Source organism: Brachyistius frenatus, unplaced genomic scaffold, assembly GCF_029030835.1.
Source record: "Brachyistius frenatus isolate BFR_SWC_R1_liver_20210118 unplaced genomic scaffold, ASM2903083v1 Contig_43, whole genome shotgun sequence".
In the NCBI taxonomy this organism is placed as follows: Eukaryota; Metazoa; Chordata; class Actinopteri; family Embiotocidae; genus Brachyistius; species Brachyistius frenatus.
This window is the reverse complement of record NW_027210642.1, coordinates 2,078,465-2,095,871: the sequence shown is the minus strand read 5'-3', so window position 1 is coordinate 2,095,871 and position 17,407 is coordinate 2,078,465. Positions and strand designations below refer to the sequence as shown.

At 41.3% G+C, this 17,407-nt stretch overlaps 3 protein-coding genes across 4 annotated transcripts; 2 read left to right on the top strand and 1 right to left on the bottom strand.

Moving 5' to 3' along the window:
* Positions 1-1,050: 1,050 nt before the first annotated feature.
* Positions 1,051-3,150, top strand: LOC138623290 (proton channel OTOP2-like). The gene is made up of 6 exons (XM_069702723.1): positions 1,051-1,393; positions 1,473-1,609; positions 1,692-1,750; positions 1,834-1,936; positions 2,020-2,871; positions 2,980-3,150. Exons 1-6 carry the CDS (start codon positions 1,051-1,053, stop codon positions 3,148-3,150), a joined length of 1,665 nt encoding a protein of 554 aa, XP_069558824.1.
* A 559-nt stretch (positions 3,151-3,709) lies between these two features.
* Positions 3,710-11,862, bottom strand: hid1a (HID1 domain containing a). The gene is made up of 19 exons (XM_069702875.1): positions 11,712-11,862; positions 10,865-11,014; positions 9,638-9,808; positions 9,121-9,237; positions 8,183-8,289; positions 7,945-8,061; positions 7,169-7,376; positions 7,020-7,076; positions 6,790-6,930; positions 6,597-6,687; positions 6,353-6,504; positions 6,189-6,267; positions 5,855-6,019; positions 5,507-5,734; positions 5,103-5,254; positions 4,932-5,018; positions 4,737-4,828; positions 4,468-4,626; positions 3,710-4,381 (listed from the first exon to the last, which is right to left on the bottom strand). Exons 1-19 carry the CDS (start codon positions 11,775-11,777, stop codon positions 4,318-4,320), a joined length of 2,403 nt encoding a protein of 800 aa, XP_069558976.1. The 5' UTR covers positions 11,778-11,862; the 3' UTR covers positions 3,710-4,317.
* An 825-nt stretch (positions 11,863-12,687) lies between these two features.
* On the top strand, positions 12,688-17,205 carry LOC138623382 (protein VCF1). 2 transcript variants are annotated; one of them, XM_069702872.1, is made up of 3 exons: positions 12,688-12,882; positions 13,751-13,874; positions 14,794-17,205. In XM_069702872.1, the coding sequence occupies exons 1-3, from the start codon at positions 12,764-12,766 to the stop codon at positions 15,013-15,015; spliced, it is 465 nt and encodes a 154-aa protein (XP_069558973.1). In that variant the 5' UTR covers positions 12,688-12,763; the 3' UTR covers positions 15,016-17,205. The 2 variants fall into 2 exon arrangements, with proteins under 2 accessions (XP_069558973.1, XP_069558975.1); XM_069702874.1 differs by having other exon boundaries at positions 12,688-13,285.
* Positions 17,206-17,407: the final 202 nt, after the last annotated feature.

Genomic DNA, 17,407 nt, shown 5'->3' with positions numbered 1-17,407 from the left:
TTGAGATTTTCACAGTGTACCATAATTCTGCATGACAAACAGACACACAGTGGCTCACATGGAATATCGATAAAATATGTGGCTTAACAGAAATTGAGATGGAATGGGTGATCAGAACTACCCGCTAAAAACGTGTTGGAAGGCCACTGTGTGTGTGTGTGTGTGTGTGTGTGTGTGTGTGTGTGTGTGTGTGAGGGGGAGGGGGGGTGAACAGAAATACCTAATCAGCTCAAACTACTTGCACCTGTTTCTCTCCATTTACTGCACCTGGTGCTGAGTTCCTACAGAGAACACGGTTCACAGTTACTTCCTTACTCCCACTAGTGTAATCTTCATGGATGAATTTGAACTTGAATGTAGTATACACAGTCCCTCATGTCCTAAGATTGATCTAATCATGGAAACATCATGAAAACTGTAGCTCAACAGATGTCACAGACCTGCAACAGACTTGTCTCCAGGTAAGTTTGCAGAGAAGCAGTTCAGCTCTTTGCAGTGCTACTATGCCTGTTGACCAAAATTAGATTTTCTTTTGCTGGTGCTATGTGGTTGCTCGACTTGCCAGTGGAGGGTGCTGCAAAATGTAAGGTTTAGGGCTTCCTATTATTATGCCACAATTTAATTTCTACTGCAAGATGACGCATACGTGCGCAGTACACACTGTGCAACAGTTAAACTGTGTGAGGTATTCAGATCAAGGGAAATGGATGTTAGTCTCGCATGCCTACCTATATGTAAACGCACCTCTGAAAATAAAACTTGACACGGTTGTCCATCGACAGTGCTTGTACACATGCAGCAAATACACACAGGTGTGCTCACATTTCTGCCTCTGGCTTTTAATCCTGGTTAGTAGCTACGTACTTCCTGAGACCTATTAACATCCCGTGTAGGAGCCCTCATAGGTTTATAGTGTATTTCTCAATGTGTTGCGTTACTGCTGTTTTACTGAGGGTGAATCATCGGAATGACTGTTGTTGTTTCTTTTGTAGAAAAACACCAAATGATGTTGTCGAGGCCCATCCATCTAACATTGAAACAGCGGCACAGATGGAAAACATCCAGCCACTGCCCAGTCCTTCCAATCCTCCCAGTGTGGGGGCCGTGAGAGTGCACGCCCAGCATGTGGAGGCAGTGATGTCGAGGGCCCACCATGGTGGTGGATGGCTCCTGTCTGGCATAATCTGCATCAACATTCTGATCCTAGGCTGTGCTCTGGTCAGCGGCAGTGCGTTCAACAGCGTGGCCATCACTGCTGTGCACCGGCAGATCTTCCTCATCATCCTCCTCCTGCTCACTATGCTGTGGATGCTGTTCTACACGGCCTTAACCTCTCGAAAGAATCAAGCGATCTTGTTCAAAGATAGCTATGCCGGGCCTGTATGGCTCAAAGGTGAGAACTCTACACAAACTCTCACTGTTTTAAATGAGCGTGATTTCAAATCTTAAGCACTCGCTTGTTTGTATTGCAGCTGGACTTGTGCTGTTTGGATTGCTTAGTCTCCTCATGGACGTCTTTAAGATTGCCTACTATGTGAGCTACCTTCACTGTGATTCTGCTGTTAAAGTAGCCTTCCCTGTGGTGCAAGCTGTATTCCTGTTTGTCCAGGTTGGTGCTTATGCATTGCAGAATCATAGTCGTACTTGCACTTTGACTGCATTGGCAAAACTTAACAAAAGTTGTCCGTTAGAGCTTCTTCCTGTGGACTCATGCGAAGGATTGTGTGCAGCTACATACAAATGTTACACGGTAAACTGTTTTCTTTTCTCACGACTGTCAGTTCTTCACTCACTTCAGCATCTGTAATCAGACTCGTGTTTTCACTCTTCCAGGTGTGGGCTTACTCTTACGCTTTCAACTAACCTGGTGGTATGGATGGCAGCAGTGACTGAAGAATCAGTTCACCAAACTGAGATTCCTGATCTGCACATCAATGTCTCTCACAAGCTGCACAGAGGTATCAAGGCATGGGTTGACAATTTTAATCAGATTAGGACGTCTCCGTTTAAGAGTAAAAGTCACTCAAAGCTACTCCTCTCATTTCAGCCAGCTATGGTGACAAGAAGTGTAAATGCAGTCACTCGGCGTGTGACACCTTCAGAGAGGCTTTCTACTACCTGTACCCCTTCAACATAGAATACAGCCTCTTTGCCTCTGCTATGGCCTACATCATGTGGAAAAATGTGGGTCGAATTGTGGAGCATCACAGCCGTCACAAAGTTAAGTTCTGTCTGAAGGGCGTGTGTTTAGGACCTGTGATGGGAATATTCCTAGTGGTGGCCGGACTTGTAACATTTATAATGTACGAGGTGGACGTACTGAAAGAAGAAGAAGAAGAAGAGGAGGAGGAGGACAAGAGAAATCAGGCTCTGCTGATTCATTTTATCATGAACATAGTGATAGTCAGCCTTATGTTCCTCTCCACTATGATTGGCTGCATTGTTTACAGGCTGGACCACAGGGAACATGTATCAGAGAAGAACCCCACCCGTAGCCTGGATGTGGGGCTGCTGGTGGGAGCCTCGATGGGGCAGATCATTATCAGCTATTTCACTATTGTGGCCATGGTGGCGACAGGAGCCAGAGGCTACCTGAATGCCCTCAACTTGAGCTGGGCTGTGCTGCTGGTGCTCCAGCTTGGCTTGCAGAATTATTTTATCATCGAAGGCCTCCATCGGGAGCCATTTATTGTGATGCAGGAAGCGGCTCTGCACACAAATGCCCACGCCCTCCAAGAACATGCAGAGATGAGCATTGAAGTGGAGTGCAAGAAGTCCAGCTACTTCCTGACTTCAGGTGCTGATAAACAAAGTTGGAAGAGGAGAGTCCTGAAGGAAGTCTGTGCCTTTTTAATGCTTGCAAACATAATTGTAAGTTTTGTTACTTGTTTTTCTTAAATCAACTATAATTTTAACAGAACAGTGATGTTTCCTGTGAAAATATGTCCTACTTATTCCTCCTTCCTTCTCTGTTGACAGCTGTGGATCATGCCAGCATTCGGGGCTCGTCCCCAGTTTGACCATCCTGTTGAGTTGTACTTCTACAAATACACAATGTGGACAGCAATTGTGAACATTGGACTTCCTTTTGGAATCTTCTATCGTATGCACTCCGTTGCCAGTCTCTTTGAGGTATACTTAATTTCTTAGATTGAATTATTTTTTAACATAAAGTTATTTTATAATCACCTATTTTATGTATTATAAAATTTATGTTGAACGTATTAATATATATAATTTTTTCTAACACATTTCACTATACATTGTCATTGGTTGTTTTCTGGACATATTTATGTACATAAGAGGGTTGTGGGTTTGATGATGTTCTGCAGGCCATTTACACATATAGTCATAAAACTTCATTGGTTATTGAAATTCTTGGTCACTTGAGTAATGTGATAGTCAGAGGTTTGTGGTCACAAAGGGAAGCAGGGAGTTAGAAAACCGGACAAGTGCTGAAGAGGAGCATGGTGCCATCTCCTGGTTAATGTGTGAAGGTGCTACGTTCTCAGACAGCATGTTAAACATATATACTGTGAAGGAACAAAATAAAGAGATCTGATGGTCCACATTAATAAAAGAACTATTACTTTTTAGAGTTCGTGAGGAACCACTGTTACTCTTTATGAACCATTCACACACCTTGAATCTGAGGTTTTTCTGTTAAAGCACATTGTTCATTAATGTGACCAACACAAGAGTTCACAGATCAGATGCATATTAATATATATTTTCAGGACAATTTAAGGAAAATACAATTTTCAGCATTATGCATTTAAAGCAAGGCCAGCCAGATCAAAAATTAACCCTGGTCATATACATATAAATGTAGAATCTGTATTATTGTCTCTAAACATCATCACGTAAACTACAACCATAACAGACGACTCAAAAAGGTGCAAGATCCTTAAAGCATGGCAAGTACGACAAATAACATGAAACACTGATACTGTGCCATTCAAGATATGTTAAAAGCCTTTGTTGCAAAAAAATCCCCATCTCCTTTACAACAAATATTTCCGCCTTCACTTCTATGCCTTAAGTCATCTCAGTGCTGTGACAGACATTCTGTGGTCTTAAGGTCTGAAGACATGTACAAACACAGTCGTTTATAGACAATATGAATGATTAAAACATCTTCCAGTTTATTCCGAGACATCTCCACCTCACTTGTCCGAACGACTCTCCTACCCAAGTGAGTGGTGTAGGGGGCAAGCAGTATGATAACGAGGAACACGGTGAGGTTTACCAGGAAACCAGCAGATACTGAAGGGAAGAGGAACCCTGGAGCTGACTTTCAGTCACAAAGCCTTCTATCTACATCCTCTGGATCTCAAAAAGGCGGACATCAGTGTCATACCAGATAGGAGGGTCCACATTGCTAGAAAAACAAAAATAATACATCAGTTTTAGTTGACGTGAAAAGATTTCAGTCTCCATAAAGCTCAGCTATTATGCCTGACTCACCGCAAATAAACAACACCCCACATGTAGGTGCGAAACCACATGGCAGTGCCTGCATTAGCCTGGTACTTTCTGATGAGGATGGGGTGAGGAACTGGTAGCAGGCCCACTAATGTGCCATGCTGAAGAAACTTCAGGATCTCTGATTCATCTGTCAGACCCCTGCAGGGAAACACAGAGCCCACTTTAAAAATATTTTTGGTCATAATTTCAGAAAAGCTGTTATGTGACTTTTGCACGCTGACCAAAAAGGAAGAGACGTGTTTACATACTTGTCAATACAGATCTTCTCCACCTGGGGAACTAGCACCTGTAGGAGGCGCATGATAGTCTGCAGGGGTAATTTACACTTCCAAGAGAGGACCTGGGGGAAAAAAAAGTAAAAATTAATTAAATGCTCATTCTGCTAAATATACAACACCAATCCAAAACTGAAGGAGAGGCTGAGGGCAAAAGAGTTTACTGACCCATTCTGGTGTGGGAGCCCAGAAGGACGTTGCAGACGCAGTTGACAAACGTCTTCTCTCCATTTCTGCTTCAGTGTAGAAAACATCCTGAAAATGTGAAGAAATTGATTTGAATATATGCATATCCATTTAAGCAAACGTATACAAACAGTGAAGACATTTATCACTTACCTCATTGTCTCTGCCTGAGTTTGACTCGGTGTCGCTGGTCCCAGCAGCTGCACTTTGGTCTGAGTGGACTGTGTTTTGAGAGTCTGCCGTCGGGACTGACACCATGGTGCCATCCTCTGAAACCTGGGACTTCTCAGTCAGTTTGTCAATGCCTCCAGGAAGCCAAGAATAACAGGACACTAATGAACACTTAAAGTCTGGTGAATTTCTATTTCTCTTATTGTCAACAAATCCGATCAAAAAACTAAATTATAGACAAATGCAGTAAGACAGACAATCATAGCTCTCTTCAGGTGCGTAATGTACTATACATATATGCAATATGTATGTCTAACGTGTGGAAATACCTACCATGCAGTGAATAGATAGTACTATATTTAGAAAATGTAAAGTACAATCATTACCTGGCATAGCGACCAGACTGGTCTTCAGTGTACCAGGCTCCGCCGGCACTGCAGGGTGTGATCCCTCCATGGATACGGTCTCTTGGGAGCTTGTGCGGGAAATGACATCTGGCGACTTCTTCTTCCTCTGCAAAGCCTTCTGGATGGAGGCGGGATCAGAGGGCTGGTTGGCCAGCTGGTGGAACACGTTACGTTTGCGGATGATGGCGTACACCAGGTTGCAGTTTCCTGGCGGTGAGAGAAAGAGGGACAAATCCATATGAACAAATGTGTCAGGAAAAGCTTAAACCGCACCAAAATCGATTCAAATCCATATCCATGCCCTGAAATTCTACAGCTTTCTCCTACCATCAAACTGGTACTGGATTATATTGTTGAAAGCCTCGAGAAGAAAGAAAACCAGGTGATGGTTCTGAGCTGCAGAGAACAGGAACCAGCTGGTGGAAAAGGCCTCCAGCAGGTGGAGCAGTTTATTGGCTGCTACCATGGACAGGCTCTTTAAATAGGGGGAAACTGAGCAACAAGCAGAACAAACATTAAGCCAGTATAAAACAGTTATTTTTTATTTGATTAAAACATAAAATGTGACAACTATTACTTATGACATGCAAAAATCATTTAAACGTTTATGTTGCAATTACAATCTGCGTATTGCCCAACAGATGGCGCCAAAGCAATTTACCATTTACAACAATGGTGAGTAGGCAGTCAAAGAGAGGCTGGAGACGCTGGTGGCCTGTAGTGATTATTTTGTGAAACACCTAGACAAAAAAAAGTGTGACAGCTGTGAGACTTAACCCTATTTTAATTAGACAGCAATCAAGGATATTGGCATTCCTGTCTCACCACTATAAGCAGATCAGCATGAGTCCCTGTGAACACTGGGATGTCCATAGGCACATGGATGGAATAGGGTTTATTCAAGCGCACGCCAAAGTTTCTCTCTCCACTCAGCAGCAGCAAAATGAACACACCAATGTGCATGAGACCAACGCGTGCTGCAGTCCAGGATAAATCACACCAGAAGTTAATAAATGTATATGTTTTAGTAGAGGTCGTTGGGTGCAATGAAAAAGCAGAGGAGACTCACACTGGTCAGCCCTGGCATCGTTCAGGTAGTAGAGTATAGGAACCAGGATGTCCAGCACGTCACTGCTCTTCAGGACGAAAAACAGGAACTTCTGTGATGGGAGCACAAAGTGGATTATGTTTTATAACGAAAGCACAGACTGCTTTAATGCCTCAACTGACTGAACAAACTCTTCATTTTAGGTCTTTCAAACCTTATTGAAGTCGCAAAGCTTCCAGAAAAGTACCAGCAGCTCCTGGTGGAACTGGATCTTTTTGGTGGAGTTAGGCAGATACGTCTGGGTCAAAGGGTTGGTCAGCAGACGAGCGAGGCCCTTCAGGACAAAGTCAAAGTCCTGCGAATGGGAGAGCATGATGTTGGCTTTAGATGAATGATCTTTAAAGGAATCTTTTTTTTTAGGAAACAACACTAAGCATACTGCACCTCTTCTCTGTGAATCCTTGACAAATAATTCACAAACAGGTTTTCAGGTCCTGCAGACTGCACAAAGATAAACGGATTGTTTTGAATGGCATTGAAAACATGTCATATATAGTCATCAAATTAATGTCTTTGTCGTGGCCTTGTTGTACCTCTTGTTCCTCCATGTTGGATGGAGAGGCAATGGGGTGGTGAACTCCTGCATCGTGTTCCAACGTCACAATGAGGATCTGTACAGCCTGCTCCACAAGCTGCTCCCTGTAGTCAGCGAAGAGCAGGTGATTGTACGGGATGCCGTAACCCACTGGATCGTAAGCGCACACCACATTCAGCAGAGACGTGAACAGAGGCAGAGCATGTCTATGAACAAAGACACGAGGGCTATGTTAGTCAATCATGTGTTACACAAAAAGTCGTTAGAGTGTATTACATAAAAAGAGGCTTGGAAAAGATGATACACTAAAATGTATAATGTGATGTCCTGTTTTAGTTGAGGGCAAATGTGTTGTCTGGTCATGAGAAATGAGGATTATAGTTACATAAATATAAAATAATGTGGAAGAAAAGAGTCTTAAGTGACCACTTTTTTTTTTTTACTTTATAAACAGTAGTCGAAGGTGTACAGGCAAACTTTTATTTTGGAAATTTCATCGAGATGTCAGCAACATGCCATCACCATGATAACTTGCTAGGAAGCTCATGAGATGTGGTTGAAAGTCCAATTTCTTTTTTTTTTTTCAATCAAACAATGACTTGCATTTTTTTTCTCCTCATGTAAATGCAAAGTCACCTATTCAAGCTTTTATTTCGTTTGGCATTTAAAATGTCTGGTAAACAATCACATGCCAGTTGGATGGATGCATTTAATCACATATACGTGTGTATGTTTGTCCATAGACGCAAGGATGTGCCTACATTTGACCATTACCTATTTTCTGTGGAGCAGAAGAATGTCACCCAGGGGTTGAGGACGTTGTTGTCCGGTGATGGAGGGAGGTACATGGCCTCAGAGAAGCAGGTTAGTAACAATCGCAACAACTCTGTCCTGAAGATTAAAAAAAAAAAAAAATTACGTTGAGGTGGGCACAAACAATTCAAAGTCACACACAGAAACCAGAAAGTAATTTTGCTAGGCATGGCGGCAGAAAGCTGGCCGACTCCCTCACCTATTCAGGTCGTGGATGTAGTTGAGAGGGGGCGATTGTGCAAATCCCACCCCAGACTCCCAGATGTATTCACAGCTGTCTATAGACTGCATGCTCTCGACTGAGTCCTGAATAGAGTCGCAAAAATTTCAAACATCAACTGATGTGTATTATTAAGTCAAACATTTGCCAGATTAGTTGATCTGTGACATTGCACAAGTCGGTCTTTGTCTAACTAATTATTATGACTAATGGAATAAAATTGTTGTCATAATGATTTACAAGTATTTCTAGCCTTTCATTTGTGAAGTACTTTTAGCATTGAGCAACTGCAAATTAAGTGTATATTATGGAAAGATTGCTGTCATGACAAACAATGTTGGCTCTCGATAAGAAATCAAATATAAACCCTGATATCTGGTATCAAATAGAAATGCTTTATCATCTCAGTAGACATAGTGTGACATCTCGCAATTTTCTGGTTATATTTCCTGTTTTATTTTGGTACTTACCTCTCTTACACATAGTTTGCTCTAAGCAACAAACAGCTAACACTGTCATATTATTGAAGAGAATAGTCTCACAGTTCAGGGTGGAAATGGTAAAATGAGCCAATAATAAAGAGTATTCACAGTGAGCTCAAAGTTGCAGTCTGACGTGCAACATTCCTTCTGCACACATGGGTATGAGGAAATCTTCCTGGTGTGACTGACAGTGTATGAACCTCCTTTATCGCTGTCTATGCGGTCTCATCAGAGAAACTTGACAGGTCAGTTGAGCAACTTTAGAACAGGAAGAAGGAAACAGCAGCTGAAAAAATACGTCCAGTAAGTAAAATGTGACATGTTTGTGCCCCACTATTGTTGTGACGTGTCAGCGCTAATTATTTTTGCGGGGAGGTGGTGAGATGTCAAATGAATGACATTGCAAAGCGCGGTGTCAGGACACAGGGTACTCACAGGGCCTCTCTTGTGGCTATGTACAGTGAAGTCAGGGCAAAAAAGCAGGTCAGCAATAGCCAGGAGCAGCGACTCAGCCAGTGGTCGCGCTCCATCATCATCATCCAGTTCATCTGTCTGGAAAAGACGGACACATGTGAGGCGACATCAAGATGTTGAAAATTCTCTCCGATCCATCAAAAGGAATAAGGTCAACTTTTAGCGTTGAGCTAATGCTCCTTAACAAATACATTAGTAGTAGGTAAGATAACCTTGCTGCATGATATTTATTGCTCTACATTGAAAGAGGGAACTACACTTCCTGGAATGAGGACATTGAGATGATCAACTGAGTGAAGGATTCACGCTCAGGAAATGTCCAGGCTTATGACCTCAATACTTTCATTGAACATTATTGTGTCACTAGAATCAGTACACTTCTGAGAAGAGTGATAAAAAAAACCCAACCTGTCTTGAAGCTTATGTTCATGCATATTTTGAATTAGTGACTTCGCTTTCTTTGTCCGTGTCGACTTACCCCAGCCCGCCCAGCACCAGGCACCGTTGACCAGAAGAATCCTCTCCAGTCCTGGTCCTCAAAGATGTAAGGAAGGATGCGGGTCAGGATGCGAGTGCAGTTCAGGATTACCTGCTTCTCCCTCTCAGTGGGACAACCAGACTCTGCCCCCTGAACCAGCTTCTCCACGGCCTGAGGAATCAGCAAACATGGTTGGAGTGTGTTTGGTATGGAACATATCAACATCTACTGAACTCGGCACACTGTCCGATCATTTTACCTCAGACACCAAAGCTACATATCATGTTATAACTCAATTTAAAAAAAAAAAATCATATTTCCTTCAACAACATTTGCAGTAGTTCTCAGTTGGTTAAAGACATGCACAGTGCTATACCTTAACAAACATCAAGTTTCATGAGTACTTTTCCTGAAGAAACATATAGGATCACTGTTTTTTTTCAACATGTAATTCTTTATATATCCAAATGTGTTGACGAGGCTAATGAAGAGAAATGTTTACAATGAAAATATCCATCCTATCATACCTATATAGCATCATAATTGACTATGAATCAACTGGATAATAATGATTTTGCTTCCGGACAGGTACAACATATGAACAAAAGCAGCCACCAGCAGCACTGTGGTTTATTTTGTGTGAGCCAGTGGACATGAAACCGTGTGCAGTGCCTACAGTCTTAATTATAAACTTTAGCATTTTCTAATTGTTTATTTAAATCTGAATATGCTTCATTTCATTTATTACACTACTGTATATACAGTTTGTTTCATGTGACAAAGAACATGTTTTGCCTATGAGATGAGAGTTGTTGTTATTTTGGACCTTTAACTAAGATTTACTTGATGATTCATTATCTACATTTCATCAGCCTGCAGCAGCTCACGTCTAAAGTAGGAAACAAACCCTTTGAATCAGTTCAGCTTCAAGGGCTCTCTTCTCCTCCTCTTTATTTAATTATGCTGTAAGCCCCGGTATGTCTGTTTTGTTTCTGATAGGCAGCTTCAAACGGAAGCTGGGAGCGAGAGACGGAAAGCAAAGGGAGAGGAAGGGGAGTTGACTCATTCATTCCCACATCAGAGAGCGTGTGCAAGGCTCTCAGATGTGCAAAAACCTACAGTGTTTCATGACACTATTCCATAATGTCAATATAATGTAAGCATGTCCACATTTGATCTCATCTCATAAACAAGTTTGTAATAGATAGATGCATTGACAGTGTGTACCTTGTAACACAGGGTTGCTAAATTTGAGGGGGACTCCTCTCGGACAGCTCTTATCTCTGCGGCTGGCACCAGTGCAAAAACATCCTGGACAGTAGTGGTGGTGTCTGCCCAGAACTGATCCCAGAAGCCATCGTCTGTGGCTTCCACTGGCTGCAGAACATAATGTTTATATTAAGATTCCCATATGTGCCAAATAAAGTATTTTATGCTAAAGCCAAAATTTAAATGCAAAGTCCTGATAAATTTTGCATTGCAATTTAATTCCGTCTTTTTTTTTTAATTTTTACTTTAGCACATACATGGTTGCTGAGTTTCGTATTACATAGAGCATCCAAAGCCTATTTTGCTTACGTAATGGCAATGTAAACACAACTGCTGCTCTAGCAACAACAGAGGAAGCATTATCTGGCACACTGACCCAAGCGGTCCACCTGCCGCATCTGCAAACGTGTATTTGCAGACCTACGTCATCAGCTTTGATTTTTTTTTAGCTATACGCAGTCGTTGATTGTCGTCAAAACTAAACGCATACAGCTAAAATAAATAAATAAATAAATACAAAAATCTATAGTCGTTCGTATTGTACAACCGATGATCATTTAATCCAATCCGTGAGAAAACACGACATATTTGTTACGGCGCGTGCAGGCTTTCTCCGTCTATACTTTAAACATTTACATTTTGCAAAATGAATTAAAAAGGTTGGATGCAACGAGAGACCGTTTTTTTTTTTCTTTCGCACATTATGCGTTATCTCATCTCTTCGGTGATGCTCCCCGGTGCGTTCATTGCTGGCTCTGGCTTTCTGTGTTAATTGCTTCATTCCGTCGTATGGAATCGCATTTACCTGTGTTTTGGTCGTAAGTTGGATCACTGCCTTCCTGAAATTCAGTTTTGAGTCGGTGCTGCCCATTGCGATTATTTCCCTTTATACATACAGGACCGCTGCTGCTGAGTATCCCTGTTAATCTCACCTCAATCCTTCGCTTGAGTCATTGGCGGAGGCGGAGGTTTTTTGTTTTTTTTCTCCCACTATTGGCTGGCTGGACAGGCAGGGTGTAACCTTCCGGGTTGTGAAACTGTCAATATTGGATGTTTTGTTTACAGCATTTAAACATATACACAAAACAATTTAATTTCTACTGCACGTATTCTGGAATAATTGGTAAAAAATAAAAAATAAAAAAATAAAAAAAATCAGTACATAGTCATAATGATTTTATTGAGAGATAAATTGCATGCTATTGTGTATCTGTGTGAATCTGTTTCATTTTCAGCCTTGATTGCACTCACCCAGTCTGCTGCATGTGTATTCTATTGTAAACAGCGACATCCTTTGGGGGAAATTAATATTATGTCATAATGTTACGGGGGTTGCTGTGTCCGATTAAGACTAAATATTGCCTATTTGTTTATAATTATGTTAGTCAACGTTTGGTGTTTAACTCTGCAGTCTAATATTTAACTTCATTTTGGTAACTCGTGCAACACTGCAGAATATGCGCCACTGGTATGTTATGTTGCCTTTAAGTGCAAATCGTAAATTCTGCGTCCCCACCCCCCCGTCCCCAAATTACCTGTATAAAACATGTTTAACCCACAAAATAACAATAAATAAAATAGTATATTACTTAGGATAGCATTATTTCCAGAATAGCATTATTTCCACGATACCTTCAATTCAATAACCATCGTGCTGCGATAACAAAGAAAACGCAAACTGGTATCTCCAACACGAAATCTAATTTTTTTTTTTTTCCCCGTTAGAACTTAAACGCACCATTACCGGTCTACGCGCAGCCGCAGTGGCATGTAAACACAACACCGTCGCGGTTGGTTGTGATTGTACCCGGCTGCTGTCTCGTTAGCTAGATTGAGCTAAAACACACATAATTGTACATGGGCGGTGGTGGTGCAGACATTGCCGGTCTCGTAAGACGTAAACGACGGGATTTTTTTGTTTTAAATTTTGCATTTTGTGCCCGTAGCCAGCTAATGAAGAGCATCGGAAAAGACGGGTACGCGTCAGCTCGCGGGGAAGTTAGCGTTAGCTCGTAACCACCGATAACCTGTTAACCAGCTAACTCGTCAACACCGACGTCGATGTTTTTTTTTTTTTGCTGTTTATCAGCCGAAGTAACGCTACACAAGAGTGTCCGTGCGGCGCGGTCCTACAGCTGATTGTTTAGTTAAACGTTGCCAAAAATGGATAACGGTACCTCATCGTTATTCAGCACAATTAGCTAGCCAGGCACGGTTAGCTTGACTGAGGGTGTAACAAGGCCATCGACTAACAGGGGAAGAAACAAAAGTTACAGGTCGATAACCAGCCGGGTCCTTCTGTCCTCTTTGATCTGAACCAAATACAAAGGAAGCTCGTCTAGATTGATTGTAGTGCCATCATATGTTGACTGAAAGCAGGTGAGCGAGGCCTACACTACTTTTTGCAGCAGTGTGTGATCGATTATTGCTTTGGATGAACGTGTTTGTGGCCTTCACTAACAGCTTGCAGTAGATACTAAAGTATGCTGATCATGCTCACCAATGAATCCGGGTTTGTATTATAACTGCATGCAGTTTGGCGATTTAATAATTGCTCGTCCCTGTCCTCTTCGCTTTATTCTTGGTCATTTAGGCAACGAGCTGCTTTGGAAAGTGTCAGCCGGTATTGCAGTCGGTGTGGAGCAGTGGCTTGACATATTAAAGGCAAATACGAATGGATAAAGCACGCGTTTGCTTCCGTGCCAACCCACTTCTAGTATTAGATGTACTCTGATCTCAGGATGTTGTTTTTTTTTTTTTTTTTTTTTTTTTAAACAGATTGGTGAGAGACCGCTGTGACTTTCTGCCCAGTAATGGCATATGTTTGTATTTTACTCTTAACAGGAAACGTCAGCGCAGTGGTGGTGGTGGTGATGAGGAGACTGGCCACCTGGTGCCGCAAGCCAAACGGCAGAGCAGAGGTCACCCTCTGTCTCCCGAGCCAGGCCGGGATGCCTGGGACTCTGAGGTACGACGTGTCGAGAGAAGGGTGAATTGAACCTGTAGATCACTTCGCTTGAGCTGAAACCAAAAAGGGAAAAGACAAATTGAAAATGATTTATTGTTGTGTGGTTTTCTACCAATCGAATCTGGGGATTGACGGCAATATCTGCAGCACCTTTAACATGAGTGGTCACAGTGAGCTCACAAAGAGAAAGACAGTTGGGAGTATCATTAGTCAAGATTGCAACTAGATTGCGGTCATAAATGGAGGCAAACGGAGAGGTGGGATAAAAAAAAGAAAAGGTGTCTTCAACCTAATCTTACCACGTCTGTTTTAACCACTTTTCACTGTCTGACTGGGAAAAGCTGTAAAGAATTAGACAAAATGCCAACATTATCCAAGTAACTAATCTTGACCTTATATTAAGGATGCGTTGGAGATTGCTTCCATGCAAGGATCCACTATCAATAGATGGACTTAAAAACAGTTCAGATTTTGAATCCAGACTAAAAGTTGGAAAAGTCTTGTGGTCGGTTTGCTTGGTTTTCACTCCACAAACAAATTGCACCGGAGTTTGATTCAAAACAGCACGAGACCCCTCTACTCTGTTTGGTGCAATTTGACAGCTTTGACACCATTATAAACAAACAGACCAAGATAAGCAAACACCTCAGTTTATTTGAACTATACCCAACAGGTTAGGCTTAAAAGCCCCCCCCCCCAATTCATCTTTTAAAGGCATGTCTAATGGGGCCTTTGTGAGTTCAAGTTTTGGCAAATGTATTTTCCTCTAACGTGTCAACTTTAAGGATTTAAATCTCCATAGAAGAAACTTTACATTGAAAGCCACTTTAATTTATGATGATGTTGTTCGTATTATTGCAGAATTGTGACGTTCTCATCTAGCTCGTGCACTGCCCCTAATGTGACATCTGCGTTTCAGTCATCCAACAGTGAGAGCAACAGCAGCATCAGCAGTCCTGAACATGCGGCTGGGAGCTGTAGCAGTCAATGTGCTGTGGGCCCTTGCAGCCCCCTTAGCTCCGGCAACTCTTCAGAGCTGGCTGGCCCCACAAAGCTGGTGTCCTACCTGCAGATCAACCGCATCCTGAAGGAGGCCCACTTCCAGAGCCTGCACAGCCGAGGACAGGTCAGAGACACATGACGACAACCTTAAGTCTCTCTGTCAGCCACCGGAGAACTGATGCCCTGAAGCATGTCGGAGCATCACATGCTGACTCACTTCACTCAGCTCTTCCCCCACCCATCTCCAGTTACTGTGGTATCTCACAGCTCTACAGATCTGTGGGTGGAGACCAGCATCTGGTCAGGTATCTGTGGGGGGACAGTTCATCATTCAAATAAATCAAAGTGATAATCATTTTAGCAATAATATCCGTGTGATCTTCTTAAAACATTTTTTGATCCACTTATTTTCTGACCAGTCTGGTTTACGTGCTGCTCTGCGAACCTTATTGTGACTGATTGATGGTGATGATGATGATGATGGTGGTGATGATGATGATGATGATGATGATGAATCCTTGTGTTTTGTCTTAAATGTTGTTTGAAAATAGTGATGCTGCAGAAGTGGCACCAAACGCAATTTTAGGCCGGTCAGTGTGACTTGTTTTAGTCTTCTAAGTAGGGTACTTGGGTTGTATAATGCTGAATCAGATGTCTGTGTAAGTACATGGACCAGTCTCAGGGAGGATTTGCACTTGTCTTGGACTGCTCATTTGCTTTCATATTCAGACAGGGACTCCTTTACATGCAGCTGTAGAACCCATGGGTCTTAACTAGGCCAAGAAGGTTATATTTTCCGCCCTTTTTTTTTTTTTAACTAAATAAGGGCCGAAAACATAATGCAGTGTTTAAAAATGATAGCCAATAGATTTCAGTAAAATGTAGTTTAGTAGGCCATAGAACGAGTGATTTGGTTTTAGAGTGGGTCATGCATTTTTAAAGGATTTCATAACACTCCGATACAGAGAATTTTGAACATGTTTGCTACTTTTCCATCAGTGGCTGCTTTTCCTTGGGTAAAGAAATCTGGCACATGTACCCTGCACATCCAGTTCCAGGTGCAGATTAAAATTTTATAAACACACTTGATTATTAAAATATTGTTCAGTCTTTTTGCTGTCTAGTGCTCCTGTTTTTTCCCTTTGTTTTAGTTTTCTCCTGATCATAAAATAAACTTGCATGCACTCTCTTCTGGAATATCTTGTCACCTCAGGGTCACCAAATTTTGTGATACGTGACATAACCCGCTGTTTTTTCTCATGATCATAAGAAAATGACACTGATTGTGACATGGAGAGAGAAAAAAAATCAAACAAGCAGCAATGTTAAGTGACACTGGTTATATTTCTTATAAGAATTTAAAAGTGCTATCATTGTATCATCAACTGATGCAACTACGACCAAAAGAAGAGCCGGTGTAATATGACTTGAAGACATCAGTTATCAAAATAATGATCTTAAACATGAAGGAATATCGGGGGATTATCGCCTTGTTTGTGTGGATTATAAATGATTAGTCCATCTTGTATGTCTTTTCTGATAGTCATGAGAATACAGATTGGTTAATGTCAAAATTGATCATGAGAAAACTAAACTTACTATGCTGAGATTGTCAGAGTGCTTTGATGTTCATGGGATAAGATCAGAAAAACTAAACATCATTTTTGTTTTTGTGATCATGGAAAACTGGAGTGATCACAATATTGCCACCTTTGTTTTCTCATGAGGACAAAGAGAAAACAAAACAATGGGAATACCCAATTATTCTACAACCTCCCATATTTCTTATTCTCTCAGTGTCAGTGTTTTTTTTTTTTGGTTTGTTTTTTTAATATATGTTGGGTTGTTGGATGTGGCATTGGATCGTGTAGCAACATGTAGTTCTTTCTGTCCAGAGGAGGTTACAGCACAGCCTTTAGGAACAAATAGACATTCCCCAGGCTTGAATTGCAATATTAACTGGATTGACTAAATGCTGTTTTAACTGCAGACAAACCTTTCTGCCTGTGCACTACCAATCGAAGGTTGCTGTATGAATATCCCTGTGCACTGAACACCCAGGAAGGAAAAGGCTATGCGTCGCCTTTTCCTAAAGCGGGATTGGTTTCTTTGCTGAACCATTGTCCCAGGAGTAAGCTCAGCTGTTTATTTTTTTTTAACTAGTGTCAGAAATTAAAGCATTTTGAAAATGTGGTTTATTTTTTCCCAATTATATATTTTTTGTATTTAGTAATGTACATGATGTTAACCTGACATTGCTTTTTTTTTTCTTTTTTTTTCTTGTGAATATCCCCTCATTTCAAAATAAAATGTATTGTTTTTGGACAAAGGCAGTTATACTTTTTTTTTTTATAACCAAAATTTTGATTCTGGCATTGTAATGTAGAGTGCTGTGCAAAAGTTTGCAAAGATGTTTCAAAAATGGTGCCATGAATGTTTAAAAAAAAAAAAAAAAGAAGAAAGAAATGTATTTAACTTCTTGGAAAGGAGGACTATTGTGCTCATCTATAAAATGTATATATATATACTAA